Below are 23,449 nucleotides of genomic sequence, written 5' to 3' on the forward strand. Positions count from 1 at the left end.
CACAGGGTTGGGTTTTCTTTTGTGCTGCTGCTGTCTGACCCCAGCCGTCCACATCCTCCCAGCATCTGGCCTGAAGGCAACTCAGAAAACACTGCTGGAGTGTGGTGTTGTCTCCCCACATCACCAGGCAGCAGCGGTCAGGTGGGAGTTAAGGCTGTTGCCTTTGTGTGGTGGCAGTTCTTGCCATCACCTCAATCCAAAACAGACCTCAAAGGCGGGAAGGCTCCATACCACTGAGCCCTCATGTGGGTTTGATGGGCAACAGCCTGATAGCTCTTGTGTTACTGCTGCCACAGCCCTACCCAGCCTCAGGGCACCCATGGACATGCTCTGGTCCTGGGTGGGTTTGTAGCAGCCCCTCTGTCCTATCTCTGCTCCCAGACTGTGCCAACCTGCCTCGTGGTCCACAGGCAGCAGGTGATGGCCCCTGCCTCCTGGGAAGCTCTTTGTGCTTCCTGCTTTTCCTATGGCACTGCTGATCTGTGGGACCATACCTGGTGAGATCCAAAAACAAAACCTCCGTCAGCTTCCTGACCCTAAAGCACAGTTTTCACTCAAGCAGAATTCTTGGTTCCATCAATATAGATGTTACCCCAGTCGAGGCTCAGGGAGGCTTACAGTGAGCCCTTCATGCTAAAAACCTCACACACAGCTGTTATGGAAGAGGCACAGACAGGAGAAGAGCAACAGCTCTCTCCCCTCTTTGCTGCTAGGAAGGGTTCAGCCAAGCCACATACACCAACTAAAATATGGTTAAAGAAAAAAATCCAACAACACACAAGGAAACAAAACCCAGGGTGCCTCTAAACTAGGCTCTAGGTAGTGCACCTGCCCTCCTCCCAGTGCCCCCACTGCCATCAGCCTCTTGCTCCCCACAGCTTTCCTCCCTTGAGGCCGTGTGCCCAGTGGCTGTGGCAGACTGGTGGGGAGCCAGCACGTCCCTGGCAGGACCTCCTGGCCAGGCACCATGACTGGCCTCTGCTAAGCATAACATCCAAGCCATAAATGCAAACACAGTACTAACCACTTTCTCGCATTCATCCCGCTTTTGGAAGAAGTCTTTGACTTTTGGTAAATGTGCTGCATTTGCTTGTTTAAGAAAATCTCCAAAAGTCAGAGAACCTGCAGGGTTTTTTTTCCTCAGAATGAGTTCCAGATGGGTGTTTTCACAACAAAACAAAGCTACAAGGCAATCAAGGAGCATTTGGCCCAAAGCAACACTGTACTCACATACACCATGGTGCCCTTGTTCCCCTGCATTTCCACGCCCGACACCTCTGACACTGTGCGGTTCTCAAGGTTAAAAGACACCATTTTCCCAGTCTCTGTGCAGGGGCCTATGTGGCTGTGCAGTGCTGCCTGAAGGCTGGGAAACATCAGCTGCAGCCTGGTGCCAGGAATGCTGCTGCTTTGACCTGGGACTTCATATACCAGTTACTGGAAGTCTGCAAAATCGCTGTTAGGCCGAGTGGGTTGTGAAGAGGGAAATGCAGCCTGCATCTCCTGGTAGTGATTAAGACATTGGTAAGATGGTCTCTTTCTCACCTGAAGTGCCACAGCTTTGTTTGAGCTCTCTCCTCTGAGGGAGATCTATTCAGCTAGTTCCCAAGCTAGGCCCTCCTGCTAGCCAGTGTGGGAAAAAGCATCTTTGCTTTGGTTTCCTAACAGAGAGCTCTGGCAGCAAGGCCACCCAAACCCAACCCCTGCCACTCACAGCTCTGCAGAGGCTCCACTTCTATGGAGACTGATCAGCGTCTCTTTTCCAGAGCCTGGGACTGATGGTGATGGGCGGCCACGGTGACAGGCGAGCTCCTGGCACCACTGCTGAGGGGCACTGGAACTCCTTCTCCAGGCTGAAGGCCGTGAGGAAGGGCAGGAGCTAAAGGATCTGTGCTTGGAGCACAGCTGTGCAAGCTGCTGAGGCCCTCCTCCCTGCCTGCCTGCAGTTAACAGCTGAGTGTCCTAATGAAACTTTTGCACCAGGGAGCAGTGACCTGCACAGTTACAAATTCATAATGAATCAAGTGGAACAATGAAATTCCTTTAACACAGATGGATTAAGAGAAATTTGCAGACGAAGCATCACCTGTGTTTAAACATTGCTGTATTTCCTTAACAAGCAGCATTTACAGGTGAACAGCTCCACTGGCAGCCCCTGAGGGCTTCTGAGAGCACCTCAAAGGCAGGACAATACATCCTGGTGATGATTCACCAGCCCAAGTGGCACTGCAGCCTGTGCTCCTCCAGCAGCCTCGTCCAGCTGCCTTGCTGGCTTCTCTGGCTTGGGCAAAGGAGCTGTGAGGGAAGGTTGGGAAAAACTGTTCAATGGACTCAGGAGGAAAAAAACTCAGCTCTTGGCTTTGCCCTTTTTTGCAGGAAGTCGCCCCGTGGCTTCCAGGTATTTGTTAATTACTTCTTCTTGTGTGCTGGGTGAGCAAGGCTGGTATTTACAGTATTCCATTGTGTATTCTCCCTTTCCCTGTAGAGTTGGAAAAAGAACAGACTGAGTGAGGATGTGAAGTGTGAAATCCTACTCCACCCTCAGCTGTGTAACACCCAAACTGACCCCATTCCAATGCCTTCAGCAAAGTGTGTGGATACAGGCATGTGTAAGTGTGTGTAACAAAAGGACACTTAAGTACCATCAGCACTGCTCTCACAGACCACAGAACTGCAGAGGTTGGAAAAGACCTTTAAGTTCACTGAGTCCAACTATTCCCCCAGGACTGCCACAGCCCCCACTAGCCCACGGCCCTCAGCCCCAGGGCTTTTGAATCCCTCCAGGGATGGGGACTCCACCAGCTCCCTGGGCAGCCTGGGCCAGGGCTTGACAACCTTTTAGGGGAAGAAATTGTTCCCAACCTCTGTTAACTGACACTCATCACTTTGTGTTTCTCACGACTTTGAATCTCTTCCCTTCTCCAAGCATGACAGTTGTTTGGCCAGAAGTGACACAGCTAGCAATAGCAAGGGTAATTAGAAAGCAATTTCAGTCACAGTGAAAACTCCAAGCTTTTTTTCCTCTTCTCCATTTGTTTTCATTTGTGTTGCTTTCACTGCTGCCACGTGTTATGTAAATGATGACTCAAACCAACATGCTTGATTTACAGAAATAAACACGTTCTAGCAAAGAAGTACTGAGAGGACTTACCTCTGTGCAAGACCTCAGCTCACTGGCATATCCAAACATATCATTCAGCGGCACCTGAAACCCCAAGCACACTGGACTTGTAAAAACAAGGCGTCTTCCCACCAGCTTTGGGTTGTTATCCAGTTAATCTCAGCTACTACACAAACAGTAAAGTCTGGTGCTATTGGAAACAGCACTGATCTAATTGTCTGGTTTTGTAAAGCACTTCGTGTTTCAGTTAATTTATATGCACAGTGTGTTTGCAGCAGGAAAGTCCCAAATCTGAGAGTCTGAGTGCACCAGAGCCTGGACTATATCCCAAATTCAGTCATGGGTGTCACTCAGTACGAGTCATAATGTCTGAGATAGCTCAAGACTGCAGCTCAAAACCCAACTCAGGAGGCTTGTCAGCTCTGCTGGGGTCATCTCCCCTACCATCACTGCTCGATGAACCCCTCTGAACGGCCTCACAGGAGAACAAATCCCTTTTCAGAAGGAATGTGGAAGCTGAGTCGTTTGCATTTATCTGCAGTGATTATAGGTGATGTAAGAGTGAGGGGAAGGCAGCTGACACAAAGCTCTTCCCCCAGAGCTCTGTGCAGCTCCACAGGTTTCTTTTGCTCCGAGGCAGCACCAGCAGCCCATCTCAAAAGCCCTGAGCTCTGCTCCTTTCTCTGCCACTGTGTGATTTTAGGTTCTTCAGTTGGTTCCTCTGATGTGTATCTGTGTCAGGCAGTGCAACAGTCCTGGGGAAGAAAGGCAAGGCAGGAAAACAACAGCAACCAGCACAAACCTCAGCATAGAGAGTGAAGTAGCCCTCTGTGCCATCCTGCCCCGTGATGATGCCATGGCGGCGGTTGATGCCAGCCACCACCACTCCCTGGAACTCCATGGGTGCCATCACCTCCACTGCCATGATGGGCTCCAGAACACGCACCGTCGCGTTTTCCATCGCTGGGGGGAAAAACAATCATCAAACATCCAATCACAGCATCTCAAGGGCTGGAAGGGACCTGGAAAGCTCATCCAGTGCAAACCACTGCCAAAGTAGCACCACCTAGAGTAGGGCACACAGGGATTCATCCAGTTGGGTTTGAATGTCTCCAGAGAAGGAGACTCCACAGCCCATCTGGGCAGCCCCTGCCAGTGCTCCCTCACCTCAACAGTGAGGAAATTCCTCCTTGTGTTTCTTTGGAACATCTTATGTTATAGCTTGTACCTATTGCCCCTTGTCCTATCATTGCAAGACACCTCTACACACAGCAAAGGACTGTCTGATGGCTAATGCTAAGTGTTTCTTAGTGGAGATGGAATTCCAGCTCCCTCACCTGAGACTAATGTGGTTTGGCAAAATGTTCTTCTCATGCCTGTGTAAGGATGAAGCTGTTGGTGTTTCTTTACTATATTCTAGGAAAACTGGATTTCCTTCACACAACTAAAGGCATTACTGTGCCTCCCTCTCTATAAACTCCTACAAACATTCTGCTCTGCTCAGCAGGCAAAACCTTAAATGTATGGATGGATACACGAGGCAAGAAACAAACCTATAGGAGGGAGGTTGTTAAATTTAGCTCCAACACCATCCAGAAACCATCAGGACCACACATTCAAAGAATGGTTTAGTACCTTGCTTTAGGGCTCCTTCTCCTGCTCTGATGAAGGAGATTTCATTAGAGTCCACCATGTGATGTGCACCATCTTCTAGGACAAAGCGGACTCCAGATATCCTGTGCCCTGACACCAGCCCCTTTTCACACGCATCTCGGAACCCCTGGCAAATCACAGCTCTACGTTAGCAGTGTGCAAAGCAAAAGGAAGCTTAGGAAAAAGCAGCATTAACAACACACTGGAAAAGACATTCCACTTACAAAAAATACCCCTCCCCTTCCCAATTTTTAACAGCAATCCCATACCTACCCAAGGGATCTTCTTGCTTGATAAGAAGGTGGAAGAACACAACAGTAGGGAAAAATTTTCATTCCCAAGAGCACGAGAACTTTGTGCTATCATTCTTTGGCACCTCAGAGATTTGTTAAAAGCAGAAATCACATAAGAAGCTAAGGACAAGAAAAAGAAACCTAAGCAGGATTTTGCTTTCTTCAGGGACTGTATGAATAAAAACCCAAAAGAATGTTCCACGTGGAAAGAGCTGCTCTAACCACTTGACTAAAGAACAAGATTCTTTTCAGACTGCATGATTTTTTTCCAGGAATTAGCCACAGAAAAAAATCTTCTAAGTGTTGCATGATGGAATAACGAGGGAATTATTTTAGGTGGATCCATTATGATAGGAATTCAAAGATCACTGTAGGTACTACTTCAGAGTAGTAGGTGATAAATCATAAAGACACAGAGAGAGCCCGCAGGAGAGGTGAAAAACAAGTAACATTTGCTAATTCATGCAAGAAATCCAGCTTAAGTGCAGTTTCTTACATAACTGGCCTCAGAGAAGTCACTAAAAAAGCTACGTGCTTGGGGGTTAGATATTAGAATCGTGTGGCCACAATGAAAAGCAGAAGGGAGGGCATTAAAAAGCAGTCAGGAAGAGAGGGCTTGTTTGGCTGTAGGCAAGGAAAGCCAACCGTCTGCACTGCTATGGACATAGAGTGAGCACACACCACCAAAGGAAATAAACAGCAGCTTCTACATTGAGTGGAAAACCTAGGAATGTAAGGTATTAAGCAAAACCACACAAATTTAGGTCATAGATGAGGCACTGAGGGATATGGTTTAGTTTAGTGATGGACTTGGCAGTGTGAGGTGAGTGGCTGGACTCGACCTCAAAGGTCTTTTCTAACCCTAATGATTCTATGAATCTGTGAAGTAGGGGGAAAAGCCTCCTGGAGCAAGACAGTCACAGTAAATGTGGATGGAACAGCAGGAAAATAACAATCAGTATGTCTTGTGTCACAGACTGACAGAAAATGCTTTGTACCTTCTCAACAGCGGGCACGAATTGTCTTGGGATATTTGTGCCGACGGTTCTGTCTTCAAACTCCAATTTTGTGTAGTCCTCTGGATCCAGGGGCTCCAGGACACCTATGACTTTGCCATACTGACCAGCACCGCCCGTCTGCTTCTTGTGTGTATATTCAAACCTGAGAACAAACAACCCCCTCTCAGAACACCACGTTACTCATTACACAAACCCTGTGCTAACCACAGCTGTCTAAAGAAAACACTTCCAGTCTGTATTTCGCTTTATCCTGTTGGGTTTCATGTACACAAAATGGATTTTGTGCTGAAACAACAGCTGGGGCTGTTTGATGGCCAGAGAGTGAGGGTCACTCTTCATCTTAGGGGCCTGGAACATCTTTCATAAGAGGAAAGGCTGCAGGATCTGGGGTTGTTTAGTCTGGAAAGGAGAAGACTGAGGGGGGATGTCATTAATAGTTACATATATCTAAATAGTGGGTGTCAGGAGGTTGGGGCAGCACTTGTTGTATCTAGTGACAGGACAAGGGGTGGTGGGATGGAGCTGGAACAATAAAAGTTCCATTTCAATATAAGGACAAGCTCTTTCAGTGTGGGGTGAGGGAGCCCTGTCCCAGGCTGCCCAGGGAGGGTGTGGAGGCTCCTTCCGTGGAGGCCTTCAAGACCCACGTGGACACGTTCCTGTGTGGCCTGATCTAGATGGGAGCTGCTTTGGCAGGGGGTCGAACTAGATGATCTCTAAAGGTCCTTTCCAACCCCACCATTCTGTGATTCTATGATCTTGCAGGGGGAAGCTGAGGATCTCAAAGCACACCAGCAGACACAAGGTGCCTCTGTGTGCAGGGAGCCACGCTGATAACGAGGACAGCAGCGGTAGAACGGAGCTTGTGCATTCTGCTGCACGATGTTGTTGTTTCTGCACAAACCTACAGTTTCCACCCGCAAAGTCTTTCGATGCTGAACAGGGGGGATAATCCAGGGGAAAGCTCGCAACTACCAACCGTTAACTGCTTTTCTAAGCGAAGCCGGAGGCCGGGAGGGGATGTGAGGTCTCACTGGGACACCCGGCCGCCACCTCCCCGGGCTGAGGCGATGCCCGGCGCCCCGGCCGCGGGACAACCCCCGCGTCCCCGGGCGGGCCGGGCCCCGCTCCGCCCCGCCGCTTCCTGCGGGAGGAGGAAGGCGCTGTGCGCCGCCATGGAGGAGCTGCGGCCCGGGCAGTACCCCGCGGCGCGGGCGGCCGCGCTGGCCGCGGGCTGGCTCCGGTACCGGCGCGGCGGGCCCGGGCGGGCGCCGGCGCTGCGGGCCGTGCGGCGCGCGCGCAGGCAGGTGAGGGCGGCGCGGGGCGAGCGAAGGCCGCGGCCGAGCCCCGGCAGGGAGCCGGGCCGGGGCTTTGCCGGGTGTGCGGCCTCGCGGCTGCGGAACCGGCTCCCGACAGCCCTGCGCGGGCCGCTCTGTGCCGCGGAAGCACCGCGGGTCCCTGCCCGCCCGGCCGCACCCCGGCTGCCTCGGCACGGCTCACGCAGTCGCCCACCGCTGCGGCTGCGAAACACCTTGTAAGATTATGGAGGATAACCCAGCGCTGCCACGGCCACCACTAACCCACGGCCCTGGGCAGGAGGAAATAACGCCATCCTTACCGCTGAGTGGGCCCGTGTTTAGCAGAAACCAGAACGTTTCCCACAATGCCAGGGAATGCAGCCTCTCACAAAACAAATGTTCTCACTGTTTTCCTTCTTTAGAACATCGCTGATGTTGGGCACAAGTACCACCTGGAACTGGTGCTAGAAGATGTCCTTGACCAAGTGAGTTCAGATTGATGTAATGAACACATTCTGTGGGCACAGTTTGGCGCTGCTGATGTGTAATAACAGGACAACAGTTTGTTCTGCTGGTCCTAGCTGAGGCCAGTGGCCACACCAGTTAATGATACTGGGCATTGTGTTTCAGACTTTTCTATGTTGCAAAGCAGGGAAAAAAAAGGCTTGATTTTAACAAAAGGGAACCCCCATTTCCTATACTCTGATAGCCTCAAATATCTGGTACCTACAAGAAAACGCTTAAGGGATGACAAGGACACTTCAGTGTCATTCCATTTGAAACTGAAGTTATTTGAGCTCCAACTGAAGAGCACAGGCGACATTGTGCACTGCGAACACCTCCCTTTCTTTTGCTGCAGAAAGAAAATTGCCCCGATGCTACAGTCACAGAAAAGCTGTGAATTTAACCTTGTCTTAATCACAAATCTCTCTGGGCCAGACTCAGAGGAAATGACAGCTAGATAAAGAAAAAAATACATTTTAGAAGTGCAAATTACCAATATCATCCATGTATTTAATCACATATTAATGCACATCATTAACTCTGTAACAGGACAGTACTGTTAACTGCACTGCTGAGGTTCTTTATCATCTGGGCAGCAAAGACATTGCTCCAGATGTGCAATTCACGCTTGAAGGAGAACTTAAGAACACAGATGAAACAGACAAGCTATTCTACAGTCGAATCAAGAGCCTGGAAAACGAGCTGATGGCTGAGAACATCCCAGGTATAAAGAAGGGGGTTGGAGTAGAAGGAAGTTTTTGAGACACTGTCCACCAGAGCCAAGCTGGTGGTTGCCCACCATCCTTATGGGAGCCCCTGCAGTAAGAGCCAGGACCAGGGGGGATCAGGCCATCAGACCTGCTCTGGACAGAAACTGCTGCTGCTTCACTTTCTCTGTCAGCAATCACAACAAATTTATTCATAATTTCTGAAATCCATGTCACTGCTCTTGAAAACCACCTGCTACCTGTTGCCTGTCCCTTCACCAGCGTCCTGCCTGCTGTCTGAGGCTTTCTTGGCACAGTGCAACAGACACCCTGACTGCAGTGTTACAGTCTGCTTGTACTTTAGAGCAACCCCTGCTTTGAACATCTTAGACAATATATGTCAGGAGAAGGAAGGGGGAGGAAGAGAGTGGTGATGTAGCAGCTCCTCCAAGGTTAGATCTGTGACAAAGCAAGGAAGCCACTGTAGCACCAAAGCCTTCTCTGAGGTGAGAAGATTCTGTTAATGGCTGCAGCTCCATCAGCCTTGCTCAATGGGTGTTGTTCATTTTGCTTGCCAGACAGCCATGGACACGTGTCCCCCGAGATGGAGCCCATCCACGTGCTGGCCTGGGTCGCCTCTGGCTACATCATATGGCAGAACTCAACTGAGAACACTCAGTTCCAGTTTGCCCAAATTAAGCGTGTGAAGCAAGTGGTAAGTCACCAAACAGCATTTAGGAGCTGAACAGGTGTGCATGTACTGGCCTTCAGCTGCAGCCAAGGTCCAAGGCAACAAACCTCAACTGTGTCTGAGCTTCTCAGAACATTTCATTTTTAAGCCAGTGAGTTCTTTTGGTTCCACCAGCCCCTTTCCTCTAGTAAAGCACAAAGGATTTCCCTGACAGCTCTGTGTTTGACATCACTACTCCTCTTCACAAATTTTGCTTATAGATTCACAGAACGTTAAGAGCTGGAAGGGACATGGAAAGCTCATCCAGTGCAACAACCCTGCCAGAGCAGGACCACCTAGAGCAGGTCACACAGGAACGCAGTAATCCTGCTTGACATCTCAGCAACAGCCATCACCAGACAAACAGCAACAGGCTGCACCCCTAGTTCAATAAAACACAATCTGCATTGCTTTTGTTTGCAGCACTGCAGCCTCTATGCATGTGCTAGCTCACCTCAAGATGCTAACCAAGAAAGAAAACATTGATTTCATTCCACTCTCAGCATTGGGGTTTTTTTTACTTTGCTCTTCCTGAACTTACTTTTACCAAGTTTGGTGTTCTGGGGTTTCTATTTTCACTTACTTCTGAGCACTTATGTGTAACACATTCACCTTGAGCATTTGGATTTGCCCTAAGCTAAGAAAGAAAATGTGCCTGGCAAATCTCAGTACAGCTATTCAGATTAAGGGAGTCTTTAGCTGCTCTTAACAGGAGCAGGCTTAACTGTTACAGCAACTTGCTTTCAGAGAAGTTATCAGAAGAAAAGCTTTTGGTATTGTTTTTAAATGAACAGAATTCTACAGACTCTCCCAGCTCTCTCTTGTCTTAGGAGAAAACATACTGCAAGTAAAGAATAACTCTGCAGGGATGGTCACCTTTAAATGCAAGAAAGTCTGGTAGGTAACCTAGGATAATAAAAAGCAACACTTTGTGTTCAAAAAAGCCATATCAGGAGGCTTCAGAAGAGAGCCTGTGAGTTCCCACAAAGTGCTGGTGTCTCACTCTGGGAGTGAGGTTCGTTAACGTTTTGCTCCCTCTGATGGCTATCTGAAAGCAAGTCCCAGATGCTGCAGGGCTCTGCACCAGCGAGGATTTAAACCCCACTTCGACATGCCAGATGAATTTAAAGGGAAGGCAGACTGTTAAACTGAAGCAGCTGCCATCTCTCAGTTATTTTGATCTTTTCACTGAAGAACAGATAGGTAAAGAGAATGTTCCAAAGGCCAGCACATATCCTGTCACTCACACAGTCCCTGGTAACTCCTTATCCATTGTAAGGCCTCTGGAGTGTGTTCCAAGTCTCACACTATAACCATTTTATTTAGGATTATTTGGGTTAAATGGCCACCTTGTAGAATCAGGTGTTCCCAGAGGAGTTCCTGAAGTTGAGATGTATCAGCAGTTTTAAGTTTCACATTCAGTCTCTCAGATGGGACTTTGCAGTACATGGAAACAGGAAGCAGTTATCTTTTTGGCCTGTTATCCTGGCAAAGCTCCACCTGCTTATTTATGAACACAAGCTGCTAGTTTCACCTGAAGTACATCAGAGGCTTTGTGTGTTAACCACAGAGAACTGGTGCAGTTCTTCTGAGGCTGGGGGGAAGCCCCAAATTCAGCCTTTTCTCACCTTCTCCTTCCAGAAAAGAAGTGACGAGTTTCTTGAATTTGACTACACGATTCTACTCCATGAGATGGTGTCCCAGGTAAAGTCTTTACTTCTAGAAAGCCTGGTTTGGTTTTGCCAAGTGTGTAACCTCCATCTCAGACACACAGATGGGGTGCTCACGGAGCTGATGCCTGCAGGTCCGTTAGCCAACAGGGGTGAGGCGAGGGCAACCATCACCCACGTGTCTCAGCATTATCTGCTTCTGCCCCTACACAGGCAGGAGACAGCAGCTCTCCCACTTGGGTCAGCAGACAGTAATTTTCAGTTATTTCTGGGCCCTTCTTGGGAATGGCAGAGTTTCAATATACTGGTCATTCACAGCTCTCTCCTCTTGGGAGATACTACTGCCAGACTGGCCAGGGATGAAAGGAAACAGCAGCTGGAGTGTCCTGGAGCGCTTAGCTGCCTTCCAGCTGGAGCTGCAGAGTGCTTCTGTGCTAGAGGGACAGCAGTGGTGGACCAGAACACAGAGGCATCATCTACCCCAGCAGCTCACAGAAGAAAACAGCAGCAGCTCTGGTTCCCAGAACAGTATTTACATTGTGTGCTATTTGCCATCGTAATTTCGCAATCTGAGCAAGTGATAACAGAGATCTCACTCCCAACACTTCCAGCTCCACTACTTCCTACTCCACTGCACTCTCAGTTAAGTTGGGGCATCTATGGTGAAGAAAAAATCCTAAGAAGCAGTAGGTAACTAACAGCAGGACAAAACCAGGAGTTCTTCATTGTGTTCTGTTTGGTGAAGGGCCCAAAAGATCATCAGCGCTAACAATAAGAGGGGTATAATCCAACACAGACATGCTCCAGCTGCAAAACTAGCCTAGATAAAAGAGATGGAGCATGGAACACAACACAGGATGCAAAAAGCTTGCAGGAGCACTTGAGATGTTTGGACAGGTCACAGGACTGCATGTTCCCAGGCTTATCCTGCACAGCTACCATTAACCTCCTCATCCTCAACCCACGTATGGGAAATACCTTCTCACTTTCTACAGTTTTCTTTTCTCCCCCCAGGAGATCACTGCCTGGCAGATGACAGTTCTCTGGCACCCACAGCATGGCGTTCAAGTAACACAGGCCAGCCGTCAGCCAGAAGAGACTCCAGAGTGAGACTACTCGACAGCGCAACGGAAGCAGCTCACATGCCACAAGAAGCCTTTGCAGGGAGGGCAGATAAGTTAATGAGGCACAAAGCAAAGAATTCTTCCTCCATTAAAGTTTTCCAGTACCTTGGGCTTTGATAATCCAAAAGGCACTTTATCTGCCAGTAATCAGACTCTGCATTGAAAGAAGTTTGAAACCCCTCTGTTGCCAGAAGGAATCACTTACGGCACAGGCGCACAGATGTTCTCCCTGAAGGCAACTTTTGGCTTTCCCATGGTGCAGGGGCATCCATATTCCCTTTCCATTCGCTGCAGGAGGAAGAAAGCAAACAGAATGAAATACAGTGTTCCACTGGAACAACCAGAAATCATTGTATTTATGCATCTTTCCAAAATGAGAAGCTTAATCGGGGTGAGCCAGTTACTCAGTTTGGGGTTGGACTGATCTTTGGGGTCTTGGCTGGTGGGGGACTGTTGGGGTCTTTTTAAAGGTTACAAATGATTCCCTGTTATTCTGCAGTCAGCTTTGTTTAGTGCCTGTAGCTTTAGATACAGGGAAAGGGAACAGCATTAACTCTTTTTCTCAAGTGGAAATTTTCCAAGGCAAAAGCCATCTTGTCCTCTTTCTCTCAGCATTTCTGATACATCTGTTGTGTTACAACAAAACAAAGTACAAAAGAAACAAATAAAATCACTAAAAGCAACAATTCCCTCCTGCCTCATCATCTCTTATTATGGAATGATACATTCAAAACAACAGAATATTTCTCTGTCCTGCAGGAGGTGGCTAATGGTTACATTCCCTATAAGCAAAGGCTGCTGAAGCAAAGGGTAATGCTGAATACAACCTTTCTCATGGATTTTAATCAAAGAGTAAAAATATTCCAGGCAGAAGTTTCATTTAAATAGCTCCTAAGCCTTCAAAACAGAACCAGCAGAGAGAAAGGCTCTTCACATTTGTCCAAGAAGTTAAGCTCTTCCCTAAGTAGCTACTGTTACTCACATGAATGCCAGAGTGCTTTCTGCTGGGAAGAGCTCTGTTGTCACACAATAACCCTGATTTACACAAAAGCAAAGTAGAGTTGTGCACTTCCAAACATCCTGTGCACTTGCCATCAGCTTAGGCACCCAATAACAAAAGCAGGCCTGAGGGCTGCTGTCAGTCAGCCCACCTGCAGATAGATTTTGGCACAGAGAGGCAATGTCTCAGAAAGAAGGGAAGGAGAATTCTTGCTTGGGAAGACATTCAAAAGCTGAGTCCATTGAATCTGCTTTCCAAATTACCTGGGCATAGATTTCCAAGTGCAGCTCCCCCATTCCTGAAACGATGGTCTCTTTGCTCTCGTCATCAAAGTGGGTTCTGAACGTGGGATCTTCCCTTGTGAAGCGGCTCAGGCCCTTGGCAAACTTGTCAAAGTCATTCTGAAAAGCAGTTACACACACACCACAACATGAACTCAACATCCAGAAGTCACACAACAGGAAAGCCTCCCATTTTCCTATTAACTGTGTAGCACTGTTGCTCTCATGAGGTTGCTTTCTGAAATGCAGCCATACATTCATGACTGTATTTATCCCTCCAGTTACTTCAAGTCCAGGTTGACCCAGATCACAGACACACATCTTCTCTGTGGCTAAGTGATACCACCTAAGGCAGTCACCTGCCAAGAATGGTATCAGCTTTGCATGGAACATTTCAAAAGCCTGCTCATTTTAGCCTGAGGTTCCACATTTAACTGCTAACCTGCATCAAATTATGAATGCAGCAGAGGAAAGGTAACAGAAGAAGGTTGATTCACTGGCTCTTACCTTGTTGGAAGGCTTCATAGCTACTGAAATGACGGCATCGGGGATGTGAATCGATTCCTGCAACAACCAGAAAGGAACAGCTCGAACAATCCAGTCCCACCACACCTGGGGATGTAACTTCTCCAGAAACAAGAGCTGAGAACTCAGGGTTTCAAAGAGGGATGACTGTTTTCCTTAGCTAGCTTGTATCTGCTCTCCCAGCCTAACATAACTCTGTCCATCTCCTGAGGCTCACTTAGAGGCTGTAGTGGAACGTGCTGCCAACCACAGGTTAACTCTTTGAGGTGCAACCAATAGTCACCAATAAAATACTTAAAACTTTTGCCAAGAACAGCCTGGTTAAATTCCAAACTGAGAGAGATGAAAGGTGTGCTCACCATGGAAATGTCAGTGCTGGTTTTGTCACTGAACGTGTCCCCGCTGGCACAATCAATTCCAAACAGTGCACATATGTCTCCTGCATAAACTTCATTCACATCCTTAAGAAAGAAAAGGGTTTACTGTTTAGTTAACACTGAAAGGTGTATTTACAAACTACACCTGGCTTTAAGAAGACACACAAATGCTGTGTTTGCCAGCTTGAAGTTCAGCTCCTTTGAAAACTGCAGCTTTGGTAAACTGCTCTGTAAAATCTTCTGTGTCTTTATTCACAGCAGAAAAAGGAGACCACAGCTTGGATGCAAACTTACTCTGTGAAGCAAGCCCTGGCCCAGCTGTGGAGTTCAGGAATTTAAACAGGAAAGGGTAGGACCTGCAGCAGTTTGAGAATCAATTTGTAGTTTAAGGACTGTAGTCAATAATCATGGGGAAAGGAAATTTCAGGGCAGGGAGGATTTTGCCAATTTATACTCTCCCAAAGGTATGGAACATGGGGATAATACTACTGCTTTCTTAGCAGTCACCTCAAAGCCACTCCATAATGCTGCTTGGGCAAAGACTCTCCCACTCCAATGGAATTAATACACTCTGGTTTCTCCCAGAGCTCTATTAAACGCTACAGGCAAGTATGAATTCACAGCAAAAGCGGGCATTTGGCATATCACCTTGTTCAGAAATAGCTGAGAAGCCAGGAGCTTGTTTAGCAAGAGTGGCTCAAAAGGCAGTCCCTGTGGGCTGCACCTCTGCCCCTCACCTCCATGTTGTCTGAATGCATCCGGACAAGTCTCTGCACACGCACTCTCTTCCCAGTCCGGGTGTTATAGATGTAATCGGATTTCTTCAGCATGCCCTGATACACTCTGATGTAGGTGAGCTGCCCAAAGCGGCCGGCCTGGGACCAAAAGTCATTCAGAAACCAAGATACAATCACTCTGGGGCTCAAAACCATCATCAAAGTATCACCTGCACTGACTGATTAAATGTCTCTGGTTTGAATTTATACATGCACACGTTAGTGCTCGATGTAGTCTCAGCTTTCCCTTGGCTCTGGGATGGAACTTGGCACCTCCTGGCAATTTTATTTACTCCACCACTCCTAACCCTCCCCAGCAGAGGCACACATTAATTAGCACTTGGGCCAGCCACTTGAGCTGCTGCTCTTTAGGCAGCAAACAATTTGTTTGGTTAAAACCGGGTACTTCTTCCCTCTCCAACTCTCACACATTCCACTGTTTTCAACCTCAAGCAAACTCAAGATTCGTTCTTGGAAAGTATTTGAAATAAGCCCATAAAACCCCCCAAATGTTCAGGTTTTAGCTAATTAAAATCAAGCAGTACTTGTGCACACAACCCATTGTTAACCCCCCAAAGTGGCAGTGTTTATTTGTGGATTGTATGGTTGGAACCATTTGTTTCAAAAGAAGGTGAATTGCAACTGAATTTAAACACAAACTGTTCTTAAAATTCCTTCTGTGTAAGTTTTGTTTGGGCTTGGTCTGCCCTCTACTCAGATCCCAAATAAGGAAATGATGCCCTGCTTCTCTACTGGTTTGTGCTGCGTTAGAAAGGAGAACAGGAATAGCTTACCTCCAGTTTGAAAGCAAGGCCTATAAAGGGTTGGGAATTGTCTCGAGCAGACTTCAATAGAAACTTGGTTTGGTCCTCAGAATCACTTAAAAAAAGAGAGATGGAGAGTTTATGTTATGAAGCAAATGTGGCGGCCTCCTCTAAACACCAGCCCAGCCTTAGTGAGTCCCAAAGGCCTTCAGTGTCACAGATTTATACTGGAGACTTTACATGCTCCCATATGCTCAGAAAGGATCTCACAGAAACCACAGCAGATCCCCAAAAGAAGACCAAAACTGACAAATATCACTAGTCCTTCACATCAGTCAGCTGTCTGACCATGAAAACAATTAATCATACACTCAGGCACCACTCCTGAGCAAGTCCTGTTTCAGAGTGAAGAAAGAGACACTGCAGTAACTCTTCTGACAAGGCTCACGAGCCACATGGGAAGTTTTAGTCTGTCTCAGCAGGCAGATGTTAGGGGCAGCAAGAGGCACAGTAGCAGTGAGGAGCCAAACACTCAGGTACCACTGGGAGAAGAAGTCATAAACTGCATTTATTATCATTTCTCTTTAGCTGTGACTCTCCTGCCTGAACAATTCAAGCACAGGAGGAAAAGCTGGGGCTGTCAGGGCTATTTAGAGGCTCTAATGACGGGTTTCACGCTTCTTGCTTCTGAAGGCACATCCACTTCAACAAACACATCCAAAGAATACAAAGCTGACACATTTCAGACGTGCTCTCTCCTTCCCTACAGCCATGGCTGTAATGGACTATCTCATCAGATCATTGCTCTAATCTAACATTCAGTGTGTGTTGCAATAACCAATATAAGCTGTATAACTCTCAAGGGGGAGATGAGCTTTCTTCAGTTTGGAAGTTTGAGAAAAATCGCAATGGCATTATGTAACAGAAATGGTAGACAATCATGTATTTTGTTAGTAATGTTTCCTGCTACATATCACACTGCTTTGAGACCCAGTTCCAAGATCACTCTGTGTGCTCACAAATCCTCTTACCCCTGGTTAAGAATAGCATAGTTCTCAACCTCGGCAGGGTTGGGGAGGTACTCCAGGACAGCATCCAGCAGTGGCTGTACTCCTTTGTTCTTTAAAGCACTTCCCAGCAGTACTGGGGTGAAGGACTTGCTCAGTGTTGCTCTTCTGATTGCAAGCTGAAAAATATCAGTGCATTATTCTCCTCCTGCCACAGCTTCAGGAGCCTGACACAACACCAACCATGCAACGATAGGACAAGGGGCAATGGGCACAAGCTGGAACAGAAGAAGTTACAATGAAACACAAGGAGGAATTTCCTCACTGTTGAGGTGAGGGAGCACTGGCAGGGGCTGCCCAGATGGGCTGTGGAGTCTCCTGCTCTGGAGACATTCAAACGCAGCTGGACGAGTTCCTGTGTGCCCTACTCTAGGTGGTGCTGCTCTGGCAGGGGGGTTGCACTGGATGAGCTTTCCAGGTCCCTTCCAGACCTTGTGATTCTGTGATTCAAAAAGCAAGGCAGTCAACCACACCAGCTGACCTGGGAGTCCCTTAGGGCACCCAAAGACAGGCTGTTCAGCTGATTGCACAACCAACACAACAGTGGTTCCTCAAATCCATTTATGTAATGACTTCACAGAAACAACACAAGGAACAAATCCTCCAGCAGCAACTCTGCTCCTTTGGCCCACATCTGCTCCCAGGCAGCAGAGCTCTGCAAACACACTGTGCTGCTGCTGCCCTGTGGGTTCATTCAGCCACGTGTTTCCAAATGAAGCAACACAGCTGCAACTGAATCTCATCAACAGGCACCTTGGGCAAAACAATAGCAGTTGGATTTTCACACAGGGGTTATTGTCATCAAGTGCTCCATCGAGTGCCCAGGGCACATCAGCTCCTCGAGTGGAGCATTATGGATAGCAGCATATTAGGTGATGTTTAAGCAGCTGATCTTCAGCAAACATCATATGCCAAGACTGTGGCATCCAGGAGTGATCCTTAGCATCATTTCCACAAAAAGACATTTTCAGTGGAAACTTGGCTGTTGGCCACTGAAAGAAAATCCATCTTCAGGGACATATTAGTACAAATTAACCTGCATCTGCAGTACTGTAGCCATTAGAGCTGTAATTAATTGGCTTCCAGAAGTGGGAAGCAGAGGCATGTTGAATAGACAAATTTATCTTGGTAACTGATTTCCTTCCCAGCAGGAGCTTTCAGAAATAGCTTCCTGCTAAAAAACTCTCTCACCTCTTACAGCAGCACAGGGTATTCACATCTGTACCATTCCCTCTGCCAGGTGAGTGAAAGAGCCTTACAGGTCTCTCAAACTGCCATTACATTTCTGTCTTTATCAAAGCAAGAAGGGTTGTTTTGGAACAGGAACAGCTCAGGCCTGGTAAAATACTTCATTACTGGAATAACTACATGCCAGGTTATCAATAAGAGATAATTTGCCTGGTACTTTCAAAACCCTCCCCCACTGTGCTTTTGTCTCAAGTCAGGATATACAAATTCCTCTGTACTCTTCCTAGAGACATAAGTAAATCACCCATTTAAGAAAACCACCTCCAAACCCAAGGTCTGTAGCAAAGTTAAATATTGGGACCATGAAGACTCACAGCAGGATAGGCCAAGCTCCAAGCTTCTGCACCTCTTCTGGCTAAAGCTCACACCACAGTAACCCAAGAGGCAGTGTTAGCTACAACCCAGAATCCAAGGCTGGTGGGCGCTGGAAGGGCCCTGCAGAGCTCATCCAGCCCAACCCCTGCTAAAGCAGGTTCCCCTCGCTCAGGGGCACAGGAACATGTCCAGGTGGGTTTGGAAACCTCCAGAGCAGGAGCCTCCAAACCCTCCCTGGGCAGCCTGGGCCAGGGCTCCCTCACCTCAGCACCAAAGGACTTTCTCCTCCTGTGCCAGTGGAACTTTTTGTGATCCAGCTTGTGGCTGTTACCCCTTGTCCTGGCACTGGCCACCACAGAACAAAGAGTCACCCCATCCTCCTGACACCCACCCTTTAGGTACTTGTCAGCGTTGCTGAGGTTCCCCTGAGCTCAGGCTTCATTTCCCCAGGCTGAACAGCCCCAGGTCCCACAGCCTTTCCTCCTCACACAGACGTCCCAGTCCCTCAGCATCTTTGTAGCTCTGTCTTTAAGGAAGGGACTCCCTCCCCACACCACCCCTCAGGCAAGGTGTGGATGGCCAAGGCTGACACAGAACAGTCTCAGAGAGGGAATACCTGTTGGTCTGCTGTCCAGCCTCCACACACAGCACAAGGGGATCTCACCCTGGAGCAAACAGTGGCTGGACTCTCCCCAAGGCCCTACACCTGCAGTGCTAGAGAAAGAACCACAATAAATGTACCTTTAACTCGGCAACTGTAGGAATCTTTTCTTCCAAGAACAGCTCCCCAAGCTGATCATCAGAGTCAGCAACACACTCGATCAGCTCCCGGCGTCTCTCCGCAGCCTCTGCTCTGAACTCAGCGGGAATCTCATCATAGCGAAGCGTCTGCCTGCACACAGAATCCTTAGGGTTGCAAAAGCCCTTCAAGTTGCTGCAGTCCCAGCCCTTCCCTCACTCTGCCCAGCCCAGCACTAACCCCTGGCCCCCAGCACCTCAGCTCCACGACTTTGGGATCCCTCCAGGGCTGGGCACTCCCCCAGCTCCCTGGGTAGCCTGGCACAGGGGCTGACACCCCTCTCAGGGAATGAGTTCTGTCTCAGCTCCAATCTCAACCTCCCCTGGGGCAACCTGAGCCCATTTCCTCTTGTCCTGTCCCTTGTGAGCTGCTCCCCAGCACCCTTGTGCTCCAGCCCCTTCCCCAGCTCTGTGCCTGGCTCTGGCCAAGCTGCAGCCCCTCAGTGTCCCTGTGGCAGTGAGTGAGGGGCCCAGCACTGAACACAGCCCTTGAGCTGCAGCCTCCCCAGGACCCAGCACAGGGGCACAATTCCTGCCCTGCTTCTGCTGCCATACCTGTGCTGACACAAGTCAAGATGCCACTGGCCTTCATGCCCACCTGGGCACACTCCTGGCTCACGTTCAGCCCCTGCTGATCAATATCTCCAATCCCTTCCCTCTTGGAAGCTTTGCAGCTACTCTGCCCCAGCCTGGAGCACTGCCTGAGGTTGGTGTGACCCAAGTGCAGGTTCTAGCACATGGTTTTGTTGAACCCCACCTCATTGCCCTCAGCCCATGGCTCCAGCCTGGCCAGGGCCCTCTGAAGAGCCTTCCAACCCTCAGGCAGCTCTATGCACCCACTCAGCTTTGTGCCATCTGCAAACTGACTGAGGGTGCACTTGATCCCCTCATCCAGATCATCGATAAAGATGTTAAAGAGAACAGGCCCAAACACTGAATGCTGCACGAAGAACATCACCACTCCAAAGGAATCCCACATCACCCAGCCTTGCACTCACTCAGCACTGTGATGACTAGCCTGACCATCAAAAATCCACCACGAATACCACCAGCTTATCTTGGATGCTTTAGGAGGGTTTCTTCCTGCTCAAGGCAGGAGTTTGCAAGGATGCAGGATAACCTGTTCAACAGCCTCACATCAGATCTTCATCCCTGTGAGTTTATGCCAAGCACAGGCTATCAGTTCCCATTACCAAGCAAGTCTCCTGTTTCTCAGGGTGGCAAGTGTGGCCACCACCCCCTCACAATGCTGCAGTTAGCAAACAACTCATGCTGCAGCAACCCAGCATTAAACCTGACCCCACAAAACCATTTTGCAGTAACCTAGAGAGATGAAGAGTGATCCCTCAGCCCTGGCACAAGCCACATCCCTCACTTCCCAAACAGCAGGCTTTGTCACCTCCAAAGAGAAGCTATAGGTAGATACTCATAAAGAGAGCAGCTCCAGCTAAGAAATATCCAAGTGTCATAACTTACCCAAGTGCACCATCAAAATACACAGCTTTTTCTTCAATCAGATCTATAATTCCTTTAAAGTTTCCCTCCAGCCCAATGGGAATCTGAACAAAAGCTGCATTGTGTTTTAACTTGGATCTGAAAAAGTGAGCAAACAGGAATGAGCTGAAGACAGGAGCTGCATGTGCTCCAGGTGGTCTTTGAACAACGCCCTGCTCTTACAAAATCACTCTCTTTTGTTCTTTGGACGGTGCCAAAACTCTGCCAATGCTGATGAAAAACACCTAGTTGCATTTTAACCCAAGAGACTGCCAGCCCTCACTACCCCACCATGAGGAGCTCGCAGGGGAAAGGCAGCGCTGCAGCCTGTGTCCAGATTAACCAGCTGATTACAGGAACTGCTTCTCCCTTAGTGCACACTGAGGCCTGCATCTCACAGATCAACTCAGGCACAGCGAGACAGGAGGCAGGGAGCAAGTATGGCTTCTGGGATCCCAACTAGATCCAGTTCAGCCCTGTGTCATCTCCCTGCTGTGAGCTACAGCATACTTGCTACCAGGACCTAGGAGGAAGGAACAGGTTGTGCACAGGTTTGTCTCTAAATAGGGTTCCATCCACAAAATAATCACTGAAACTGACACTAATGTTTGTTTTCCTGGAGAGAACAGAGTTGTTATAGGTCAGATTAAGATTTAACCTCCAAGCAGGTGTTATCCTCCAAAACTGCTGCTACAGACCCCACCAGAGGAGGCTTTTCCTTACTCTCAGCCTGCTCTGGGAATAGCTCAGAGCAATGGCACAAATAACCTGAAATGCTAAATACCTCAACTGCTGTACTGCTCTGCCCGGATCAGAGCCCAGCCTGTCCAGTTTATTGATGAAGGTTAAGAAGGGCACGCTGTAACGCTTCATTTGCCTGTTCACAGTTATTGTCTGGCACTGAACTCCTCCAACAGCACAGAGAACCAGGATAGCTCCATCCAGAACTCTCAAAGACCTCTCCACTTCAATTGTGAAGTCCACGTGCCCTGAGTGACAAGACACACTCGTTATTCATAGATGATCAAAGACAATGAATTGTTTCCTCATAGCTACACAGAGAGCGCCACATTGAGCAAACATGGAATGGAAAGACAGACCATGCCTGAAGAAGTGCCTTACCTGGCGTGTCTATGATGTTGATGTTGGTGTCTTTCCACATGGTGTACGTTGCTGCAGACTGAATCGTGATTCCACGCTGTCGCTCCAGCTCCATTGAATCCATGACAGCTCCAACTCCATCCTTACCTTTCACCTTGGGAAAAGGCAAAACAAGAACTATTAGTCCAAGGGAGCTTACTAAGAATTCAGCATGTGCTGGAGCCATGCTTTATATGCTGAGCATCATCCTTCGGGCAGTGAAGAAAAGCAGGCATGGCACAATTGCTTAGAACTCTTGAACTCCAAACCAGTCTGATTTTTGGTTTTGCAGCTGCCACTTTAATGTGTTTTGCTCTCCCAAGGATCAGAAATCTGAGGGAAATCCTGCTTCACTCTGAGTTTAACAAGGTAACATAGCTGAAGCTAAAAACATCAGCCTGACATTCCCTGTTTCCTACAGTCAGCTCTGACTACATCAAAGGAAATGTGCACCTTCCACTCTGTACATCCCCTGAAGATGGTAAGGGAGCAGGAAGCCTTGAAATAAGATTTGTTCTGAAAAAAGGGGGAAGGCTGATGTAGATTACATCTTATTCCCTTACCCTCCACTTATTCCTGAAGGCATAAGGGGGAAACCAGTAGATTTTTAGTGTTCCTTATGCAGCCTGGCCAGTGGAGCCTCCTTGGGCCCACTAAGCATAGATCTCTCACCCCACACACTACCCTGTGTGGATGAACAAGTCACAGCACGCTCAGCCCACGAACAGCAGCTCTGCTCTGGAGCCCTCTGCAAACCCACCTCGTGCATTTGCGCTATCCTGCCCGTGTAGAAGAGGATTCGCTCCGTTAACGTGGTTTTCCCCGAGTCGATGTGGGCCGAGATGCCGATGTTGCGGATCCTCTCGTTGGGGAGGACTCCCGAAGAACAGTGCCTGCAGGAGTTCAGGAGCAACTGAAAGGCAGGAGAAGGTCGCTGGTTTAGGCAGGAGCTGGTCGTTTGTGCTGATGGATGAGCTTCAGGTCAACGTGCTTTTCTGCGGCTTCCAGTCAATCTATGACAAATTGGTCCCTCAAGGCAAAACGGTCACCCTAAGCGCCCACGGGGCCACCTCAGCACTCTGCAGCACGCTGGAAGCCACCGGGCAACCCCTGCACGCCGAGTCCCGCGTCCCAGCACCGCTGCACGTTGTGTTTCGCCTCCCGTTCTCTCGCCCGAGCCGCTGCGGTGCTTCGGGACGGCTCCGTCCCCTCCCCGCCGCCATCTCCTCCTGCCCAGCTGCCCTCCACGCCTCGGTAACGGGCAGCAGGAGGCCGACACGGCTCCTGCGGGAACCCGACGTCTTGTGCCCGGCGCCCCCTCAGCCCTCGCCGGCTCGGCCAGGCCCCGAGCGGCCGCGTCCCCGGCCTCCAGCTCCGGGCTCCCTCCCTCAGCGCTCAGCCCCGCCCGCGCTCCCGCCCCGCGGCCGCCGCCGCCGCCCCTCAGGCCCATGGCCGCGGCCGGTACCTGCCGCTGCAGCCGCCGCCGCTGAGGCCGCCCCCCGGGCGCCAGCCCGGCCCGCAGCGCCCGCAGCATGGCCGCGACCT

General features: G+C 49.1%; 2 protein-coding genes across 2 annotated transcripts; one reads left to right on the top strand and one right to left on the bottom strand.

Moving 5' to 3' along the window:
• Window positions 1-2,087: 2,087 nt before the first annotated feature.
• GFM1 (G elongation factor mitochondrial 1) lies at window positions 2,088-23,449 on the bottom strand. Its single transcript, XM_062005932.1, has 18 exons — window positions 23,370-23,449; window positions 22,665-22,817; window positions 21,887-22,019; window positions 21,549-21,753; window positions 20,747-20,863; window positions 19,214-19,364; window positions 16,874-17,028; window positions 15,873-15,957; window positions 15,040-15,177; window positions 14,285-14,386; window positions 13,908-13,964; window positions 13,383-13,520; window positions 12,325-12,407; window positions 6,066-6,228; window positions 4,757-4,901; window positions 3,924-4,084; window positions 3,152-3,205; window positions 2,088-2,479 (listed from the first exon to the last, which is right to left on the bottom strand). Exons 1-18 carry the CDS (start codon window positions 23,436-23,438, stop codon window positions 2,348-2,350), a joined length of 2,241 nt encoding a protein of 746 aa, XP_061861916.1. The 5' UTR covers window positions 23,439-23,449; the 3' UTR covers window positions 2,088-2,347.
• LXN (latexin) lies at window positions 7,262-12,798 on the top strand. The gene is made up of 6 exons (XM_062005934.1): window positions 7,262-7,393; window positions 7,807-7,869; window positions 8,438-8,612; window positions 9,174-9,310; window positions 10,967-11,029; window positions 12,010-12,798. Exons 1-6 carry the CDS (start codon window positions 7,262-7,264, stop codon window positions 12,103-12,105), a joined length of 666 nt encoding a protein of 221 aa, XP_061861918.1. The 3' UTR covers window positions 12,106-12,798.

Source organism: Colius striatus, chromosome 12, assembly GCF_028858725.1.
Source record: "Colius striatus isolate bColStr4 chromosome 12, bColStr4.1.hap1, whole genome shotgun sequence".
Lineage (NCBI taxonomy): Eukaryota > Metazoa > Chordata > Aves > Coliiformes > Coliidae > Colius > Colius striatus.

Coding starts and splice junctions, on each gene's coding strand:
- LXN (XM_062005934.1), top strand. CDS start 7,262: ATGGAGGAGCTGCGGCCCGGGCAGTACCCCGCGGCGCGGGCGGCCGCG. Junction 7,394..7,806: donor TGCGGCGCGCGCGCAGGCAG/GTGAGGGCGGCG, acceptor TTCCTTCTTTAG/AACATCGCTGATGTTGGGCA. Junction 8,613..9,173: donor GATGGCTGAGAACATCCCAG/GTATAAAGAAGG, acceptor TTTGCTTGCCAG/ACAGCCATGGACACGTGTCC.
- GFM1 (XM_062005932.1), bottom strand. CDS start 23,438: ATGCTGCGGGCGCTGCGGGCCGGGCTGGCGCCCGGGGGGCGGCCTCAG. Junction 19,365..20,746: donor TATTTTGATGGTGCACTTGG/GTAAGTTATGAC, acceptor TTCTGTGTGCAG/GCAGACGCTTCGCTATGATG. Junction 3,206..3,923: donor ACTTCACTCTCTATGCTGAG/GTTTGTGCTGGT, acceptor TTGGGGTTTCAG/GTGCCGCTGAATGATATGTT.